The sequence below is a fragment of the Bos indicus genome, chromosome 5 (genome assembly GCF_029378745.1).
Source record: "Bos indicus isolate NIAB-ARS_2022 breed Sahiwal x Tharparkar chromosome 5, NIAB-ARS_B.indTharparkar_mat_pri_1.0, whole genome shotgun sequence".
NCBI lineage: Eukaryota > Metazoa > Chordata > Mammalia > Artiodactyla > Bovidae > Bos > Bos indicus.
In genome coordinates this window covers 108,817,805-108,835,941 of record NC_091764.1, presented here as the reverse complement: position 1 = coordinate 108,835,941, position 18,137 = coordinate 108,817,805, and the positions used below count along the sequence as shown (strand labels likewise).

General features: G+C 53.8%; 1 protein-coding gene across 1 annotated transcript in view; it reads left to right on the top strand.

Moving 5' to 3' along the window:
- Positions 1–7,483: 7,483 nt before the first annotated feature.
- The window catches only part of CACNA2D4 (calcium voltage-gated channel auxiliary subunit alpha2delta 4), a 66,397-nt gene continuing 55,743 nt past the window's right edge, over positions 7,484–18,137 (top strand). Inside the window, exons 1-8 of the mRNA XM_070790328.1 lie at positions 7,484–7,687; positions 9,410–9,491; positions 10,772–10,888; positions 12,494–12,553; positions 13,272–13,434; positions 13,621–13,752; positions 17,313–17,373; positions 17,981–18,131. Of these exons, the coding sequence (XP_070646429.1) occupies positions 7,533–7,687; positions 9,410–9,491; positions 10,772–10,888; positions 12,494–12,553; positions 13,272–13,434; positions 13,621–13,752; positions 17,313–17,373; positions 17,981–18,131 (921 nt within the window). The 5' untranslated portion in view covers positions 7,484–7,532. The remainder of the gene's footprint in view (positions 7,688–9,409; positions 9,492–10,771; positions 10,889–12,493; positions 12,554–13,271; positions 13,435–13,620; positions 13,753–17,312; positions 17,374–17,980; positions 18,132–18,137) is intronic.

Here is an 18,137-nt window from a genome sequence, read left to right as displayed (position 1 = left end):
TCTCCAGGCGAGAATACTGGAGTGGGTTGCCATGCCCTCCTCCAGGGGATCTTCCAGACCCAGGGATCAACCCTGTGTCTCTTATGTCTCCTGCATTGGCAGGCAGGTTCTTTACCACTGTGCCACCTGGGAAGCCCCCAGGGAACCAGGAGGCCCCACGAAAGGAGAGATCAAGGCAGTGAGCCGGAAGAACAGAGAGCACGGGACCCAGAGGCCGGTGGTCACGGTCGAGTGAGCCTGCAAACACCTGGCTGCAGAGGCCCTGGGCGCCCCCCTCTCGCTGCCCTCTGCCTCCCGCCCCCGCACTCTCCCCCTCCCGCTCAGGGGAAATGAGGACACGGCTTAGGCTAAGAGGGATGAGCCTCTAGCTGCACTTCCCAAAATTGCCGAGAGGCTCCCCCGGCACCAATAGCTGCCTGTGCTCGCTCACGTGTGGCTCCCACACAGCTGCTGACGCTTGCTGCCCCCCCCAGGCCTCCCCCCTACCCACCCGGGATGTGTCACGGCACCCTCCCCATCGAGGGCGACTGGCCTGCCGATCGGCCGCGGTGTGAGGACAGTGACAAGGCGGGAAGGGCCAGGGTGGCTGCAGGACCCCGTGATGAGGGGGTTCTGCAGAGCTCGGGCAGGGAGCGGGGATGAACCATACACAGTCCTCCAGGCCCGGGCCTCATCCTCTGGGGGGTGGAACTGAGAGCCCCAGAAACGAGGGGTGTTACTCTCCCTTCCCACTAGCACCTCTGCCACTCTTTCTCCAGGTAGAATCAGGAATCCCTTCCTTGGAAGCACCCAAGGGCATCGTGGACTGAAACTCCAGTCCCCTGTACCCTAGGCAAGACCTGGGACACCCCCCGGAGGACACTGGACAGTGAAGTCGCCTCCTCCTTTCTTCCTGGAGCACAGGGTCTCTTCTTCAAGGAGCAGGCACGCTAGCTCCCCTGAAGGCATCCTGGGCTGGAGGGTTGCCCGTCAGTCAATGCACAGGAAGAGAACTTATGTGTGAACAGTAACGGAGGCCGTTTCTCAGCACCATCTCCCGCACTAAGAACTTGGTCAGAACCTCATCCATGCTCAGGCGTGCGGCAGGCACGCTGTCCGAGCAACACCTGGCCTCTTGGTCTTCCTTGGTACCAACGCCAGCCCCAGGTGAGACCCTGGGACTCGTTAGACCTGGGGATGGGGACCGTCCCCCTCCCATCTCTCCAGCCCACCTTATACCTTCGGGTGACAGTGTTGCTCGCTTCTGGCCGGTATGTCAGAGCTAAAGTCTGCCAGCAGAGGGGGCCAGTGAGACTCTAGGGAGAATGTGTGCCTTCCTGCTAAAAAGAATAGAAGCATGTGGCAAGGCCCTTCTTTCTCCTGCCTTGAACTCATATGTGATGTCTGGAAGGGCAGCAGCCATCTTGTGACAATGAGGTGACAAGTGTCACAAGAGGATGAACACAGAATACAAAGGAGGGGAGAGTGGAGAGATGAAGCACCCAGACCTTGGCTCTGTGCTGACAGTCCTCCTTTGTTAGCTGGGCTTCCTGTTACCTGCACTGAATACATACTTGCCCTACACAGATAGGGAATGTCATCTCTGTTCCACAGACAAGGATAATGGGGTGCCCTGCATGACAATGCTGAAGAAATGAGCTAGAATTCAGACCCAGAACCCAGACACCAGAGCCTGAGCTCTTATTGCCTATGAAGTCTGTTAAACAAATGAGTCGTTTAAGTAAGATTGCAAGGAAAATGTTTGTTCTATTTAAAAGGATAATTACAGGCTAATTACCAATGAGTTCTGCCTTCCTATTAAATTCAGTGCAGTGGCCCCAGCTCTAAGGACAGATGCATCCTTCCCTGGTGGTGGTCACTTGGATCACTCCTCCCCAGAGGATCTGGGACTTACCAGGCTGAGCAAATGCAAACCCTGTTGTGGGGCCGGAGCTCAGGGCAGTCTGGTCGGACACCATGCCCCAGCCCAGTCCAAGCCACCCAGTCCAAGAAGGAGCCGAGGCCACCAGGGGAGCCTCTGTCCTGAGTCCCACCTGCAATTACAGGCAAAGACCAGGCACCAGGCCTCCAGCACTTTCTGGAGCCCTCTCTTCTAGCTGCCACTCGAGCCCACTCAGTCAAGGTTGGCAGTGGCTAGGAAGACAGAAGCTGTGGGTTCCCTCTGTGTCCCCTCAGTGAAGCACGGTCCTGTCCTGCCCCCGTGGTGCTGCTCAGCCTCTGCCCTGGACCACGTCACATTCCCACGTGTCACCCCCAGCCCAACTCTGAGCCAGCCCTCACTTGTGGGTGCGGGAGGGACTCAGTGGCTGGCAGCTGGTCTCGTTTCCCCTTGTGGCCTCTCTGTGCTGCTCCTGGGTCTGAGAGAGCATGGAAATTCACCAAGTTCTTTTCCAGCAAGTCCCCCTAGCTTCCCAGGCCCCTCGGGGCCTCCCTTCTCCTTTCCCTCCCCCTAAACACACTCACTTCCTCTAACAGGTATTTATAGACCCAGCAGGTCCCCAAGGGGCCTCTCTGGGCAACCGGCGGCCTGCCTGGCCAGGCTCTAATGAGCACACACCTGCTGCCCCGGGCTTTGAAGGGTCCGAGACTCTATAGGCAGAAGGCGGGGGTCTGGTGTCCCACAGCGCCAGCAAATCCAGCTTGACACCAGGGTGATGCTGGGCCTGTGACCTGCATCCAAGGCATGGTTCCTGTAACCGCAGGGTGGTATGGGGCTGGAGGAGGTGCATGGCAGTTAGACACACAGCACCCTGCTTCCTGGCCTTATTTCTCTGTCCCTCCTCCTGGGTTAAGAGTAGGATTGGCCATGTGTGATTAAAGGCACGGGGAATCTGAGCCCAAACTCTCCTGGGCCAGAGTCTCCAAATCTCCAGGAGCCGGAACCAGTGCCTTGTAGCAGTGAATGTTTTAACTGAGAAGCGGTCTCCGGGGATCTGAGTAGGGGTCCAGACGCATGGCCCTGCCCAGGGCAGCTGCAGATGTGCCCTTTTCTCCAGCTTTTAAAAAACCCACTCACCATCTTAATCATTTCTAAGTATACAGTTCAATACCACTAAGTACCCTTCAGTATTCTTGCCTGGAGAACTCCATGGACAGAGGATCCTAGCGGGCTACAATCTGTGGAGTTGCAAGAGTCAGACATGACTGAGCGACTATTTCACACACACACACACACATTCATACCACCATGCGAGCATCTCCAGAACTCTGCATCTTGCAAAACTGAAACACCGCCCTCACCAACACTAACCCCCAGCCCCTGGTATCACCCTTCTACTACTGTCTCTATGACTCTGACTCCTCCAGGGACCTCTTACAAGCGGAATCACACAATACACGTCCCTCTTTGTCTGGCTTATTTTACTGAGTACCATGTCCACAAGTCCCCTCCATGGTGCGGCAGGTGTCAGAGCTTCCTTCCTTAAGGCTGAACCACATCCCCCTGTGTGCACAGACTGCTCTGTTTACCCACCATCTGTTGATGGGCACCTGGGCCCCCCAGCTCGTGGTGATTGTGACTGAAGCTGCTCCGAGTGACAGCTCTTCCTGTAGGACAGCTCAGCCCATCCAGGTTCGCAGGCCCGGGGATCAGTATCCGCTGTGTCCTGCTGGTGCGACTGCAGTGCCTGAGGTTTCCCCAGTACCCTATTCACCTCTTTGTAAATGTTCTTGTTGTTGTTCAGTTGCTTAGTCATGTCTGACTCTGTGACCCCATGGACTGCAGCACACCAGTCTTCCCTGTTCTTCACCATCTCCTAGAGCTTGCTCAAACTCATGTCCATCGAGTCAATGATACCATCCAACCACCTCATCCTCTTTCACCCCCTTCTGCTCCTGCCTTCAATCTTTCCCAGCATCAGGGGCTTTTCCAATGAGTCGGCTCTTCACATCAGGTGGCCAAAGTATTGGAGCTTCTGCTTTAGGACCAGTCCTTCCAATGAATATTCAGAGTTGATTTTCTTTAGGATGGACTGATCTGATCTCCTTGCTGTCCAAGGGACTCTCAAGAGTCCTCCCCAGAATCACAATTCGAAAGCATCAATTCTTCGGTGCTCAGCCTTCTTTATGGTCCAGCTCTCACATCCATACATGACTACTGGAAAAACCATAGCTTTGACTATTCGGACTTTATTGCCAAAGTGACATCTCTGCTTTTTAATATGCTCTCTAGGTTTGTCATAGCTTTTCTTCCAAGGAGCAATCATCTTTTAATTGTAAATAGTCCCTTTAATAAACTCTTTCCAAGTCAGTTGAATTGTCATCCCCCCCTTCCAGGACTTGTCCAATAGAAACAGGGGCAGAGGGCAAGCAGGGCCACGGACCCTCCAGCCCCCACTGAGCTGCCCCAGCTGACACCACGTGGGATACCAATGAGCCTCTTCTGTGCAGCCTTGCTCAAAACACACCCTCAGGAGCTAAAGAGATAATTGCTTTTATTTTTAAGCCACTAAGTATAACTTTGCAGTAATAAACAATGAGAGTCTCACTACTTACCAAAAAAGTGTTTACAGCATTATATACCCATGGTTCTCTGCTTTTGCTCCTTCTGTTTCTCCTATCCTATCCGTTCTGTATAACAGTCCCTTCAAGAGTCTCCAACTGGTGAACTCCTGTTCATCCTTTAAAGCCCAATTCAGATGTCCCTTTCACTATGGAGGCCTTCCCTAAAATTGCTCCTTGCCTTCTTCCCACCACAAGGAAAGAATAAATGTCTCTTCTATCCATACTATGCTGCTAAGTACTTCACTTAGGCATGACGGCACTCAGCCGAGTGGTGGCTTTGAGACCAGGGTCCCTGGATAGACTCTAAGTATTTATCTCAAGCATCACGTCCACCCTTCCTTCCAATCTGTGCCTCACATCTCCAGGGCATGGTGAGGGGCTGACACCAGGAAGACTCCCTAGAAAAGAGGGTTAAATTTAGGGAAGTTGAGATGAAAGACTGAAATACTCTTCCCCTTGTGGGAATAAAAGCTGGATGTAAGAATAAAGCCAGATGTAAGTTCTCTCCTTCCTGGCCAACAGCTGAGGGCTGAGCCCTGAGGTCTGAAGGTCAGAGGCCTCTCTGAGTTTGGTAATGCCCTTAGCTATTGCTCTGGTCATTTTATTCCTGCTAAGAAATGCCCCCTCTGAAGGACTCAACTCTGAAGCCCTCTGCCCTCCCCACCAAGCCCCTGCAGCCCTGGGGAGCCATAAGTGGTGCAGTAAGGGGACCCATAGCTGGAGCGGGCCAGAGTGGACAATGTGTGCACAGCGAGTTGTGTCTTAGAGATGCTGGAAAGGCGTGTTTCTTTACACAGCCTGTGGGGGCAGCACCCAGTGCTTTACCCACCACCCTAACATCACATCAGCCTGTTTCTTTGCAAGAAGTCTGCGGGCTTCCCAGCAGATCTGAGGGGCTGGGGAACCAATCACCCCCATGTCTGTGATGTGGACAGATCTTCCTAGCAGCTCCAGGGCCTAGAGCGTCAGAGTCAGGCAGCGGCCGCAGTGAGCAGGTGCTAGAATGGGGCGGGGCGGGCCAGGGGATCATGGCTCACGTCACGTGGGGGGTCACCCACAGCAGACACAGAACACGGGTGCAGAGGGAGGCATAAAAGGGAGCATTTATTTAAAATAACAGAGTCTGGGGGAGGGAGTAATTAGGAGCTTGGGATTAACAGACAAACACTACTATATATAAAATAGATAAACCAGGCCCTAGTGTGTAGCACAGGGAAATATATTCAATATCTTGTAATAACCTATAATAGAAAAGAATCCAAAAGAAGTGGTCTATGTGTATGCATAACTGAATCACTTTGCTATACACCTGAGACATTATAAATCAACTATAATTTTTTTAATTGAAAAAACAAAAAATTAAATTAAAAAATAAAATGAAAGAGTCACTCCAAATGACAAACTTTAGGAAGTGGATGAATACCACAAAAATCACAAAACCTAGAAAAGTCACAGATTCTTTTTATTTGCTAATTGACCAATACCCCTCTGTGGCACTTTTTCTGAATTTGTTATGATTCATAATGAAGAGTATGCAGAATTCCCCTGAAACCCAGCATTCCTAGGAGCTAAATTCCAGCATCTATAGCGATCACTGCCCCTCCAGACACGCAGCACTGACTCCCCACCAGGGATGCACAAGAGTTTGTCTTGGGAACCCTTGCTTCTCCGGGCATTTCTCTGCTTTTGTGGCAGCCTCACACCCCATTTTGCAGGAAGCAGCGAGTTTGATCAGGACAAAATGCACCAACCAAGCACTCTGACCGGTGGCAGGGGTGGATGTGGCCTCATAAGGCACTATTGCCAGTTTGGGCCCCCAGAGACAAGAATTTTCATCAAATCCTGTTATGTGTAATTCCTGTCGGAAGAGAAGACAGCATATGTCATGTTTATAATTATGGGCAGTCAGTGTCGACTGCTTCCTAACAGGAGCACCAGGCCTGGAGAGAACCAGGTCCCTCACCGACCACTTTATTCCATCGTGGGTAGAATCTTCTGCAGACAAGCTTGTGGTCTTGTTTCCCTCCCCTCCTGCACACTGCCAGTGGGGGACGCTGTGAGGTGGTCACGCTGCTGCTGGGGGGTGGTCCAGTTGTGGGGCAGCAGCCCTGAGGGCAGGCGGTGAGTGTCCCTGGAGCCACCCTGCCAGGATGGCTGGAGACAACAGTCTAGGTGGCTACACAAGCCAGACTCATTGTATCCCTGCTTGGCTTCCTCTCGGCTGGACCCCTGTGGCCCACAGTCCCCCCAGCTCCACCTAGGATGGGGGAAGTCAGACAGAGGACCTGAGATGCAGATTGACATAGGCCTTGACCAGCAGTGGCTGGACGTGCATTAGGGGCTGGATCTGTGCAAGGGGTGGGGAGGGCGGGGGCGGGGGGCTGGAGCTTCCCAGAAAATGGGTCCCCGACCTAGAACCAGGTGAGACGTGGAGGACTTGGGGCCATTGGCTGTGGACATTACCTGTGACCTGGCCAAAGGCAGCAGGCTGGACGTGGGAGCCCACGCAGAGACACCCTGTCCCCTCGCCTCCCTGAGCAAACAGGGATGCTCACATGGATCCCAGGATGGCTCTGAGCTTTCAGGAGCAGATTCATCACAGGGTCAGGGTCACTCTGTCGTCTCCTGGGTCCAGAGACTGGTCTGCCTCTGTGACTCGGGAGACTGAGGCTCATGCGTGGTGAGCTGGCCCCCACTTCTGAAACCAGGATAATCCCACTGAGGTCCCTGACTCCACCCTCCTGCTGCCGGGCGGGGATTAGAGAAGAGGCCGGCGGATTAACTGGCTCATTCTGTTCCAGCCTCTCCAGTCAGCCCCTCTCCTGGGAGCCTGCTGCTCAGGTGGGGCCACCCCTCTGCGAGACAGACAGGGGAGCCCCCTCCTTACGCACAGACACTGCAGCCAGGACCCTACTGGAAGCTGGGGAACCACAGGCTTGTCCAGACCCAGAAGCAGAAGGTGTGGGCCGTGCGAGGCATCTGGGCAGACAAAGCTCAGGGTCTGAGGCTGCTCCCCAGCCTCATCCCACATGGGCACCATGCCTGGGCCCCCCAGCAACCACGCAGACCCCAGCCCCATCCCTGTGACCTGGGCCTCCCTGCGGAAGACGGCGATCCTCCTGTGTCTGCTGTCCAGCACGTCCCTGTCCCCCACACGGGGGCAGGTCAGGATCCCCGTGGAAACGTAAGCCTCGAGGCCAGCCCCCCGCCCCAGATACCCTTTCCTCCCTCTCCTCCCCAGCCCATCTCAGTCCTCGCCCCCCTCCAGATCCCCTGGGGCTCGGCCACCCAGTCCCCCTGTCCATTTCCCCTGTGAACTTCTCTTCCCCAAATCTCTGCCATTTGGGGCCCCACCCCTACCCCTCCCCAGACCTGATCATGGAAGCCCCCACGACTCCTGGCACCCCCAGCACCTGCGGGGTGATCGCAGGATGAGAGGTTGGAGTGGGAGCTGAGTTGCTGGAAGTGACCATCAGGGTCCCCCAAGGATTTGCCAGGAAACCCACATCTCGACATTATGAGGGTAAACAGGCCTAAACTGACCACTACCTGTGCAGCCAGGAGTCAGGGGGAGTGAAGGGGGGTTCCCCATTCCCTTTTTACACCTGTCTGCCTTCCTCTTGGCCCCAGTCCTACATTCTGTCACTAAGAGCAGCTCCGGGGAAGTTTCCAGTCATTCACAACTGTGTATAAAGTACTGTGTGGCTCCCTGGGGGTGTCTGGTCTTTAGTGCTCAGTTCTGGTGGCTCCGTTAAATACAGTTCCAGTTGGGATGGGTGCAGAGCATCCTGGACTAAAGGGGCTACCTGTTCATCACACCTGAGCCCAGCACGAGTCAGATTGCTGTCAGCCTTGGCCTTACAGAAGGGGGCCCTGCAGCCCATGGATGCCCAGGGTTTGTGTGGGGCTGAGCCGAGCATGAGGTTTGCAGTTCACTGTCCCCACGGAGAGGGTCCCACCTCTGCATTGTCACCTGCCTGTGGCCCCAACCTCCCAGACACAGCTCAGAGGCTCGCCCTCTCAGACTCACACCCCGCCACCGAGCCTTTAGAAGAGGAGTCGTGGCCCCAGGGTGACCCTGCAAGGGGCAGCTGGAGGACAGCTGGCCGAGAAGCTGCATCTGTGCACGTCCTCAGGGTTTCCCGCCCAGCCTGCCCACCCCCAGCCTCGTTCCTTTCTCTCTAGTCCTCGGGGTGTGGGGTTAAGGCTTGGCTCCGGGTGGTCAGCTCTGCCCCTCAGCGGGGTCCTAGCCAAGGTGCTCTGATCATAGTGTAACTGTTGAGTCCTGACGGGCCCTCTGGGTCCCTGCCCTACAAGGAGTGGACTGTGTTGGTGTGTTCTCCTGGGTGTACGGCACTGTGTAATTTGTGTGTGCCTGTGTGTGTCCATGTCTACGTGTATGTCTATGTTATTTGTGTCCCTGCATGATTGTGCAGGTTTGTGTATGTGCAACAGTGGGTGTCTCTGCATGTAGACACAGGCTTCCTATGTGCATGCGTCTGTGTGCATCTATCTGGGTGTGTGTGCATGCATGTGTACGTGTGTGTGTGTGTGCATGTGTGCATCTTTGTGTCTATGTGTGTGTGCATGTGTGTATGTGCTTGTGTGTATACATGAGTGAATCTTTGTTTCTCCCTGTGTGTATATGTATGTGCATGTATGCATGCATGTGTGTGCAAGGGTCTGTGGATGGGTTGTATATGTGTGTGCATGTGTACATGCATGTGTGTCTGCACACGCATGTGTGCATCTGTCTGTGTGTGTGCACGTATACATGCACATGTGCATCTGCACATGCGTGTGTACATCTGTCTCCGTGTGTGTACGTGCACGTGTGTGCATTCATGTGTGTGTGCATGTGTGTGTGAGTGCATGCATGCACACTTGTACTCCTTCTGTCTGGCAGAGTGAAGCTGTGGGCAGACACCTTTGGCCGGGACCTGTATGACACTGTCACCAAGTACTCGGGCTCCCTCCTGCTGCAGAAGGTCAGTGCCACCCAGGGCAGCTGGGCAGTCAGCCAGGTGGTCAGAGCCAGGGACTCCGTCCAGGTGGGGAAGCAGGATGTCTGTGCTTATGAAGGGCTTATGGGGGCCATCTAATCCAATCCCCATTTCAGATGGTGAAACTGAGGCCCAGGGAGAGGAACGATTTGCCTGAGACACAGAGCAAGCTGGTGGGATGTCAGCTCAGGGGCCAGGAAGCCAACACTGAGATGGGATCAGGGAACAAGAGATTGTGGGGGTGAGGGACCGACGGGGGAGAGGGAGTGAGTGGGCCAGATGCAGGCCCCACAATGGGGAGCAGGAAGGGGCCAGCAGAGAGCCGCCCACTCAGTGCTCCACCCTGCCTGCCACGGTGTCCTGGCTGCAGGGCCCCTGGGCAGGAGCTGGCCACCACCCCCCATGAGTAGTTCACTGCTCTGTCGATTAAAGATGACCCACCAGCTTCTCACTAGACCCCTCAAGCTCCAGTCCCCCTGGCATCGCGACTTCCAGACCATCACAAAGGAGGGTGCTGCTGTCCTACTGCCCATGGCCGAGTGTCCATGTTCCCCATCTTATCCCCTCTGCAGCTTCAGATTGTTTCTTAAGCACTGCTGAAAGGGGCCTCTGGCTTTTAAGGTCATGCCTGTCCCCTCCGGCTGTCCTAGTCCTGGGCAGGTAGCAATGCCAGCTCCCCCCGACTCCCCTCACTCTCCCCACCGCCACACCAGCCCCTCAGCCAAGCAAGTTTCTTCCGATTTTCTCCTTCCTCTGACTCATGAGGGAGCTGGAGCCATGACTGTTTGGGGTAAAAGCCATGGACTTGCAGTTTGGGGAACTAAGCAACTTGTGCCCAGGTGGCTTCCCAGGGCCCAGACAGTGACTCAGTGGCCCTCTTAGCGCCCAGGCTCACTGGCCGAGGGTCAGGCAGTGCCCAGCCCTGCGGCTCATAGGCTGTGGGGGGCACAGCAAGATCTCGGGCCTCGCAGCCCCTGAGAGCCATCCCTGGAGGCAGCATGTGGAGGCCCAGCCCCTGAGCAGCTGTGTGACCTCAGTTGAGTTTCACGACCTGTCTGAGCCTCAACCTCTCCCTCTGACGGATGTGAATCAGAGGACGTCTGATAAGAGAAGTCACTTGTCATCTGCAGGAGAGGTTTTGGAGGAGACAGGGCCATCCTGGCCCCGGTGTGGACATCTAGTGGGAGGGCGGAGACTGCTAGCCATCCGGATGGACTTCTGGGTCCCAGAAAACAGGTGTGTGTCTCCATGTGTCTCCTGAACAGAAATACAAGGACGTGGAGTCCAGTCTGAAGATCAAGGAGGTGGACGGCTTGGAGCTGGTGAGGAAGTTCTCAGAGGACATGGAGACCATGCTCCGCAGGAAAGTGGAGGCTGTCCAGGTGCTCAGCCTGGGGTCTGGGGGTCTGCCCACCCCAGACACCAAACACCCGCCCTGGGCCCTCCCACTCACATCACCTTCCACCCCATAGCTCTGTGAGCCACCAGACCCTTGTAAAGGAGGTGGGGTGGGGGCAAGGGGAGAGAGAGGAGGGCTGGGGTGGGTGCCCTGCCTTAGGGAACAGCGTCCAGGGCTGGAGGGCCAGCCCATGGTGTCAAGAAAGACCTGCATCATGATTTCAGGTTCAGTGGTGGGACGGGGTGCAGAGTGAGGGCCCAGGAGTCACCGCTGAGTGAATGGTGGGTGGGGGCAGAGGGTGGGAGGGCCATGGGGTGACTGACTGCCTGTGAAGTGAACCCCCTCCCCGCCCTTCCCTGCCCTCCTCCCTTCTTCCTCCCCACCATCCCCCTTCTCCCCTCCTCCCTTTTTCCCCTCCTCCCCCTTCCCTCCAGGGTCACAGCCACAGACCCTCCATGAGGGTGCCATGGGGAATCTCCTGCAGAGCAGCACTAAATAACCTTTGCCCCGTGGAACTTCTTCATCTTGCCCTCAGCCACGAGGGTTGGGTGCAGGGCAGCAAGGATTGCTCTGCCCAGTTCACAGGAGGATAAACAGAGACCCAGAGGGTGGCAAATGATGTAAAATCCCATCTTCCTGGTAATAAATGCCCTGCTGTGTCTCTACTTCTATTTACTGCACATTTTCTTTCCTTTATCTTTTTTCTTTTAAGCTATTTGTTTATTTATTTGGCTGCACTGGGTCTTAGTTGCAGCATGTGAGATCAAGTTCCCTGACCAGAGATCAAACCTGCAGCCCCTCCACCGGAAGCTTGGAGTCTTTACCACTGGATCACCAGGGAACTCCTCTTTGTATTTTTTAATATATTTTATTTATTTATTTATTTTTGGCTGCTCCATGAAGCATTTGGGATCTTAGTTCCCCAACTGGAGATCAGCCCCAAACCCCTTGCAGTGGAAGCGCAGTCTTAACGACTAAACCCGCAGGGAAGTCCCAATGACTTTAATTTTTAAAGCAGTGTTAGGTTGACAGCAAAATTGTGAAGAAAGCACAGAGTTCCCATTTACTCCCCTGCCCTCACAAACACAGCCTTCCCAGCTGCCAACACCCCCACCAGGTGGTACACTTGTACAATCAACAAACGGACACCGATGTGTCATTGTCACCTGAAGTCCGTAGTCTGCTTGAGGGTTCACTCTTGGGGGTGTGCATCCCAAGGGTTTGGACGAACATGTAATGACATGTACCCACTGCCATAGATCACAGAGTAGTTTCACTGCCTTGCAAAGTCCTGCTCGCCCCTGGCCACGGCTGACCTCTGGGCTGTGTCCCCAGGCTTCTGTGTCTGACCTTCCCTGGAACACTGTGTAGCTTAAAGGACCCTGGGTGTTGCCTTGCAGACTGGTCTCCTGTCCTGTGACCTGCATCTGCCTTTTGGCCACTGAGACTAATGCTGCTGTGCACGTTCGGTGCAGGCGCTGGTCTGAGTGTCTGTCCCTGGTTCTCGTGGGTGGATCCCTGGGAGTGGACCTTACGGGGCCCCTGGCCTCCTTTCCCCGCTCACTCTCCCCTCGTGTCCCCACCGCAGAATCTGGTGGAGGCTGCCGAGGAGGCCGACCTGAACCACGAATTCAACGAGTCCCTGGTGGTGAGTTCTCCTGCCCCACAGCCCTGGGAGTTACGACAACTAAAGTCCCGAAGCCCTTCAGGCTGGGTCCCCTGAGGATGGGACATGGGGCGAGGGTCGGGGGGAAGAGGCCCGGCATCGTCTTTCAATGCATGCAGGTATGTGTGGACCTGAGGGCTGGTTCTGAACCGCACAGGTGTGTGTGAACCTGAGGGTTGGTTCTGAACCACAGAGGTATGAATGAACCTGCAGGGTTGGTTCTGAACCACACAGGTGTGTATAAATGTGAGGGTTGGTTCTGAACCACACAGGTATATATGAACCAGAGGGTTGATTCTGAACCATTCTGAGTCCTTGAGGAGCCATTTGTGGCCCAGTTCAGGGCCAGACTGCAGGCTGTCTCTTCAGAGGGAAACCCCCTGCAGGGACCCTGTTCTGGGTCCCAGGAGCCCTCCCACTCCCATTAGAGCTCAGGGTGCTGGTGGGGGCACCTCCATCTGTCCACCTCCCCTGAATCTGTGTCTGCCTGTCTGTCCCAATCCTGGCTATGTCCACACACCAAGCAAAGTGGGGACTGAAGACATAATCCAGACAGTTTACTTCAAAACCCGAAGAAGCAACCATCAGGTCCAACTGTTTGGAACTTGCCCCGAATCAGCGGTGGCTGGACTCCTCAGCCAATGTGGATGCCGCTCCCGTCTGACCCTCTCTCACCCCCTGTCCCTCTTGGTCACCCTAGTTCGACTATTACAACTCCGTCCTCCTCAACGAGAAGGACTCAAGCGGGGCATATGTGGAGCTGGGGGCTGAGTTCCTCCTAGAGGCCAACGCGCACTTCAGCGACCTGCTGGTGAACACGACCCTGAGCAGCGTGCAGCTGCCCACCAACGTCTACAACAAAGGTGCCCTCCGGACCCCCCACTCCGGGAGCAAACAGGGCCCCCGGGTCAGGGGAGAGTGAGCGCGGGTGTGGATGGCCTCGCTGCAGGCAGCGTGCTTTCAAGTGTGTGCTTGTGTGTGCGTGTATGTTCAGCAGGTGAAGACTGATTTCATCTCCTCTGCATTCCCCCAACAATCTCACCCTTCAGACCCAGATATCTTGAATGGAATCTACATGTCCGAAGCTCTGAACGCTGTCTTCGTGGAGAACTTCCAGAGAGACCCAACGCTGACCTGGCAGTACTTCGGCAGTTCCACGGGGTTCTTCCGCATCTACCCAGGTGAGGACCCGGGGAGGCGTCTCCACAGTCCTCTAGGCTCTGTCTCTGGGAGCAAGGTGACGCTGCAATCCAAGAAGCCCACTTTCAAGTGAAAACTGATGAAGGGATGAACCAACGATGCCGTTGGACCCCTCGGTAAATAGCCAGTCAATGCCCACCTGGACTCTGGTCCTGCAAGAAGCATGTGGGAGGTGGAGAGGAGGGCCAAACAGTTCTGACCTTCAGAAGGCTGCATCCTCACTGAAGAAATGGGACAAAGTCCATGTTCAACAGCGGGAACGAGGTTAAACTGGCTAGCGGGCAGCCCAGCAGACAGCCAGGGAATCTCCCTGGTCTACTGACCAAACAGAAAACAGAAGCCCCTCTACAAGGTCTCCAAGAGCTCTGCCTCCTGTTACTTCTCATTCAAAAGGATTCACCTCCATAGCTCTCACCCAGTCTTATTTTAGCCCCCTCTCCAGAAAACCTTGATATGGCCCTGTTTGGTGAGACAAGTGTTACTCCCCAATCAATAGAAATTGTCTAGAAGACAGACAAGAAATTCAGGCAAGGCTTTAAATTTGGGGCCCTGGCTGCAGCAGTGGGGAGCAAGAACAAAACCCAGGTTCCCTTGCTGGCTCCCGCGGGCGAGGAGCTGGTTCCTTTTATCAGGGTGAGAGTAGGGGTGCGTCCCAGGGTTGGGCTGGAGGGGTGCCTGTGTGGTCTGCCCACCCCTTGGTGGTGTTGAGTGCAGGGGACGTGCGCAGTGCCCAGGTTTTGTTCCCAGTTCTTCAGAAGTGGCAGTTGTGTTTTTGATGTTTTTATATCTTGTTGTCCATAATCTGCCTCAACTGCACACGTGTGCAGTTATTTTTAGTCTATAGTTGCTTTGTATTTTGTTGCTCAAGGAGACGTTTGTCCAGGTATAAGCACTTCAGCCAAGGGTCCCAGGTCCCCAGCCCCAGCCTGTCCTGAGGGTCCTGAGGATGGTTCCATGTCCCCCAGGGTTTCTCTTAGGAGGAGTACAAAACAACCTCAGAGCTCACGGCTTCCCCAGGGTGGACCCTCCCATGAAAAAATCGTGTGAAAATGTTAGTTGCTCAGTTATGTTCAATTCTTTGCAACCCCTGGACTGTAGCCGCCAGGCTCCTCTGTCCATGGGATTCTCCAGACAAGAATACTGGAGTGGGTTGCCATTCCCTTCTCCAGGGGATCTTCCCAACTCAGGGATCAAATCCGCCTGCATTGCAGGCAAATTTCATCCAAGCCACCAGGGACACTGCTGTCTCACTACCCAAATCCACAACAAGTCATTGGTTCTTTTCTGTTCTCTGGCGCCTCAGTGGACAAGTTCATCCCTCTTCCGTGGAACAGCCCTTCAAATGCTTGGAGACTCCTCCCATGTCCCTCATGCCTTCCCCAGGGTGGAATTCCTGCTGCATCAGGGCTCCCAGAGCTGTCAACTTGTCTACAGACACAAAGCTTGCCCGTTTTTGTCCTGGGTTGTTTGCTGCTCTGTCACTGGGTTCTCTTCACAGTCTGGCTTTTCCCTTGTACTCTGTGGATTCCCTTTGCATTCTATTCACTGTGACTTTTGACCCGCAGAAGTCTTTGTGCTTCTTGGTGTCAGGGGAGTGTTTTAATGTTGTTTGCTTCTCAATATTTTTGAATTCCCCTGTGAATTCTTCTTTGAACTTTTAGTAATCTAACAGTGTGTTTTGTAATTTCCCAATACATGGGGATTGTAGCTTTATCTTTTTATTATAAATTTCTCATTCAGTTGTTTGCAGCCAGAGAACATGGTGTATATGGTGCTGATTGTATGAAATTAGTTGGGAGCTAGTTTAATAGCTTGTCATCAACTGTTGTAAATATTCTACATGTGCTTGAGCAGAATATGGGTGTTTTAATGGTTGGATAGAAATTCTGCTCACATCATTAGATGAAGCTTGTTAATCGTATTATTTAAATTTTCCATGCCTTTACTGATTTTATGTCTGCTTGCTCCTCATTAACCTTTATAACATGCTTTTAAAGTCTATTTCATCAGATATTCATAGAGATATTAGTGTGCTCTTGGTTGGTATATGCCTGATATCTATATATTTTCCATCCTTTTACTTCCAATCTTCTAGGTCACTTTGTTTTAGCCATATCTGTTGAAAATAGCATATAGCTTTTTAATTTTTATTCAAACTGACAATCTCTTTTACTATTTGGCAAGTTAAGCACATTTTCATGTATTATATTGATATATTTGGACATGCTATAATCTTATTTTTTAGATTTCTCCCTCTTCTGTTTTTATGTTTCCTTTTTGCTTCTTCCTTTCTTTTTTAATGATTTACCTTTTTTTCATAAATTCTCCCCCTCCAATTCTTTTTTTTTTTCCTATCACTTCTGAACTTATTCCTGTTTCCATTTAGTCATTAGTCCTGAATGTGTAACAGGGATTTAACAGGCACGTGTGACACAAGGTTTTACAATTAAATCATATTTTACCCTCTTCTCAGTCAAAAAAGCACCTGAGAACTCTCCTGCTTACATCTCTGCCCCCACCCTGACTTCTTAATCTCCCCAAATTAGATGCCTTTACTGTTACCTGATACAAATATCTCGTGTGTGCTCCCCGGGCCTTTCCAGATTCTAAGAAAGCAAGGCCATAGAAATGAACATCTCTCCCTCAAGACGTGTAGGCAAGCAGAGCTCTTTATTGAAGAGGGACTGTGTGCAGCAGGGTGAAGGCAGGAAAGGATTCCAGCTCCACGAGGACCTTCAGGGAAGGGGGTTAAAGGCCATGTTGGGGAGGGGCCTTGGGAGCCCACTCATCTCCTGCTCAGGTCTCAGATTGGTTGGCATCCAAGTGAGGTTTTGAACATCACCAGTCTAGTTTCCTCCTGGTATGTTCATGCCAGAGTCAACTTCAGCCTGCAACCACGGCCTGGCCTCTATACCTGTGGGCTGTGAGCCCTGAAGGGGGTTGTACATTGTGGGGGGGAAAAAAAAAAAATATATATATATATATATATATATAAGAAAGGAAAAGGGGGGAAAGGAAAAGGAAAAAAAGGGAGGGAAACAAAATGAAAATCTCGTTTCACGTAGTCCGAGGTCCACGTGCTTGCAGTCAGAGGTTTTCATCTGTGGGGCAACCACTTAGGAAAATCTGTCGGGCCTCGCCCGTGTCTCTCCGGGCGCTGGGAGTTCAGGAGTTTGGGGTTCCTACCTGTGAAGTGAACCCAGCTCTGGGTCTGGGCAGTTGAGGGTGAGTGTCCGTCCATCAGCTGCCTCCTGCCTTGCTGCCCCCTCAGTTTATAGGGTGTGATGACTGGTCCCACACACACTGCCCACATCCCCACTGGCCCTGCCCCAGGGGCCATCCACACACATGGAGACACAAAGATGCACACACACGTGCACACAGACACACACATGCACACAGACAGACACACACGCACACACATGTATACACGCACACATATGTACACACACACCCATTCACACATCCTGGCCATCCTGGGATCAGCACCCAGCCCGGGGCTCTGGGGCAGCCTCTCTGAGTGAAGCCTTCTTTTCCCCAGGCATCAAGTGGACGCCGGATGAGAACGGAGTCATCACCTTCGACTGCCGGAACCGTGGCTGGTAAGCGACCCCAGGGGCCCGGCCTCTGGGGCTGGTGTCTCTGCAGCCTCCGGGTTTTGCCTAGCTCTCACCAAGGGCCTGTTCTGCACCCACCCCTGGGCCTCAGGTGTGCAGAACTAACCCAGCACAAGAGAAGAAGAGTGTTTGCATCACCCCACAGCTGCTCTGCTCCAGGACTGACCACACCTGTCCTGATGCCTGACACCTCCTTCCAGGGCCCTGAGCTGACTGCACACCCACCCTCTGCCAGATCCCGTCTCTCCCCACACCCCTCCTCTGGCAGATCTATAACCAGGTCTGGGGGGTCCGGCTCCCTCCCTTCCCACTGTCAGATCCCCCTGGAACTCAGGCTGGCCTGAACCAAAGAGGACAAGGGTCACTACCGAGACCCGACCATCCCCACCTGACATGCTTGCTCAGTGGGCACGGTCCCAACCGTTGCCCCCGCAATGGCTGCCCAACAGCTGGGTGGTTTCGGACACAAGCAAGCCTGGGCGTTGACTTGAACTTTGAGCCAGAGTCTGAACAGAAACAAGAGAGACCCAGCCAACAGTGGTTCTGACTCCGGCTATCCCACCGCAGACCTGTCCCTCCCCCTCTACTACAGGTACATACAAGCCGCCACCTCCCCGAAGGACATCGTGATCGTGGTGGACACAAGCGGCAGCATGAAGGGGCTGCGGATGACCATCGCCAAGCACACGGTCTCCACCATCCTGGACACGCTGGGGGAGAACGACTTCGTGAACATCATCGCGGTAAAC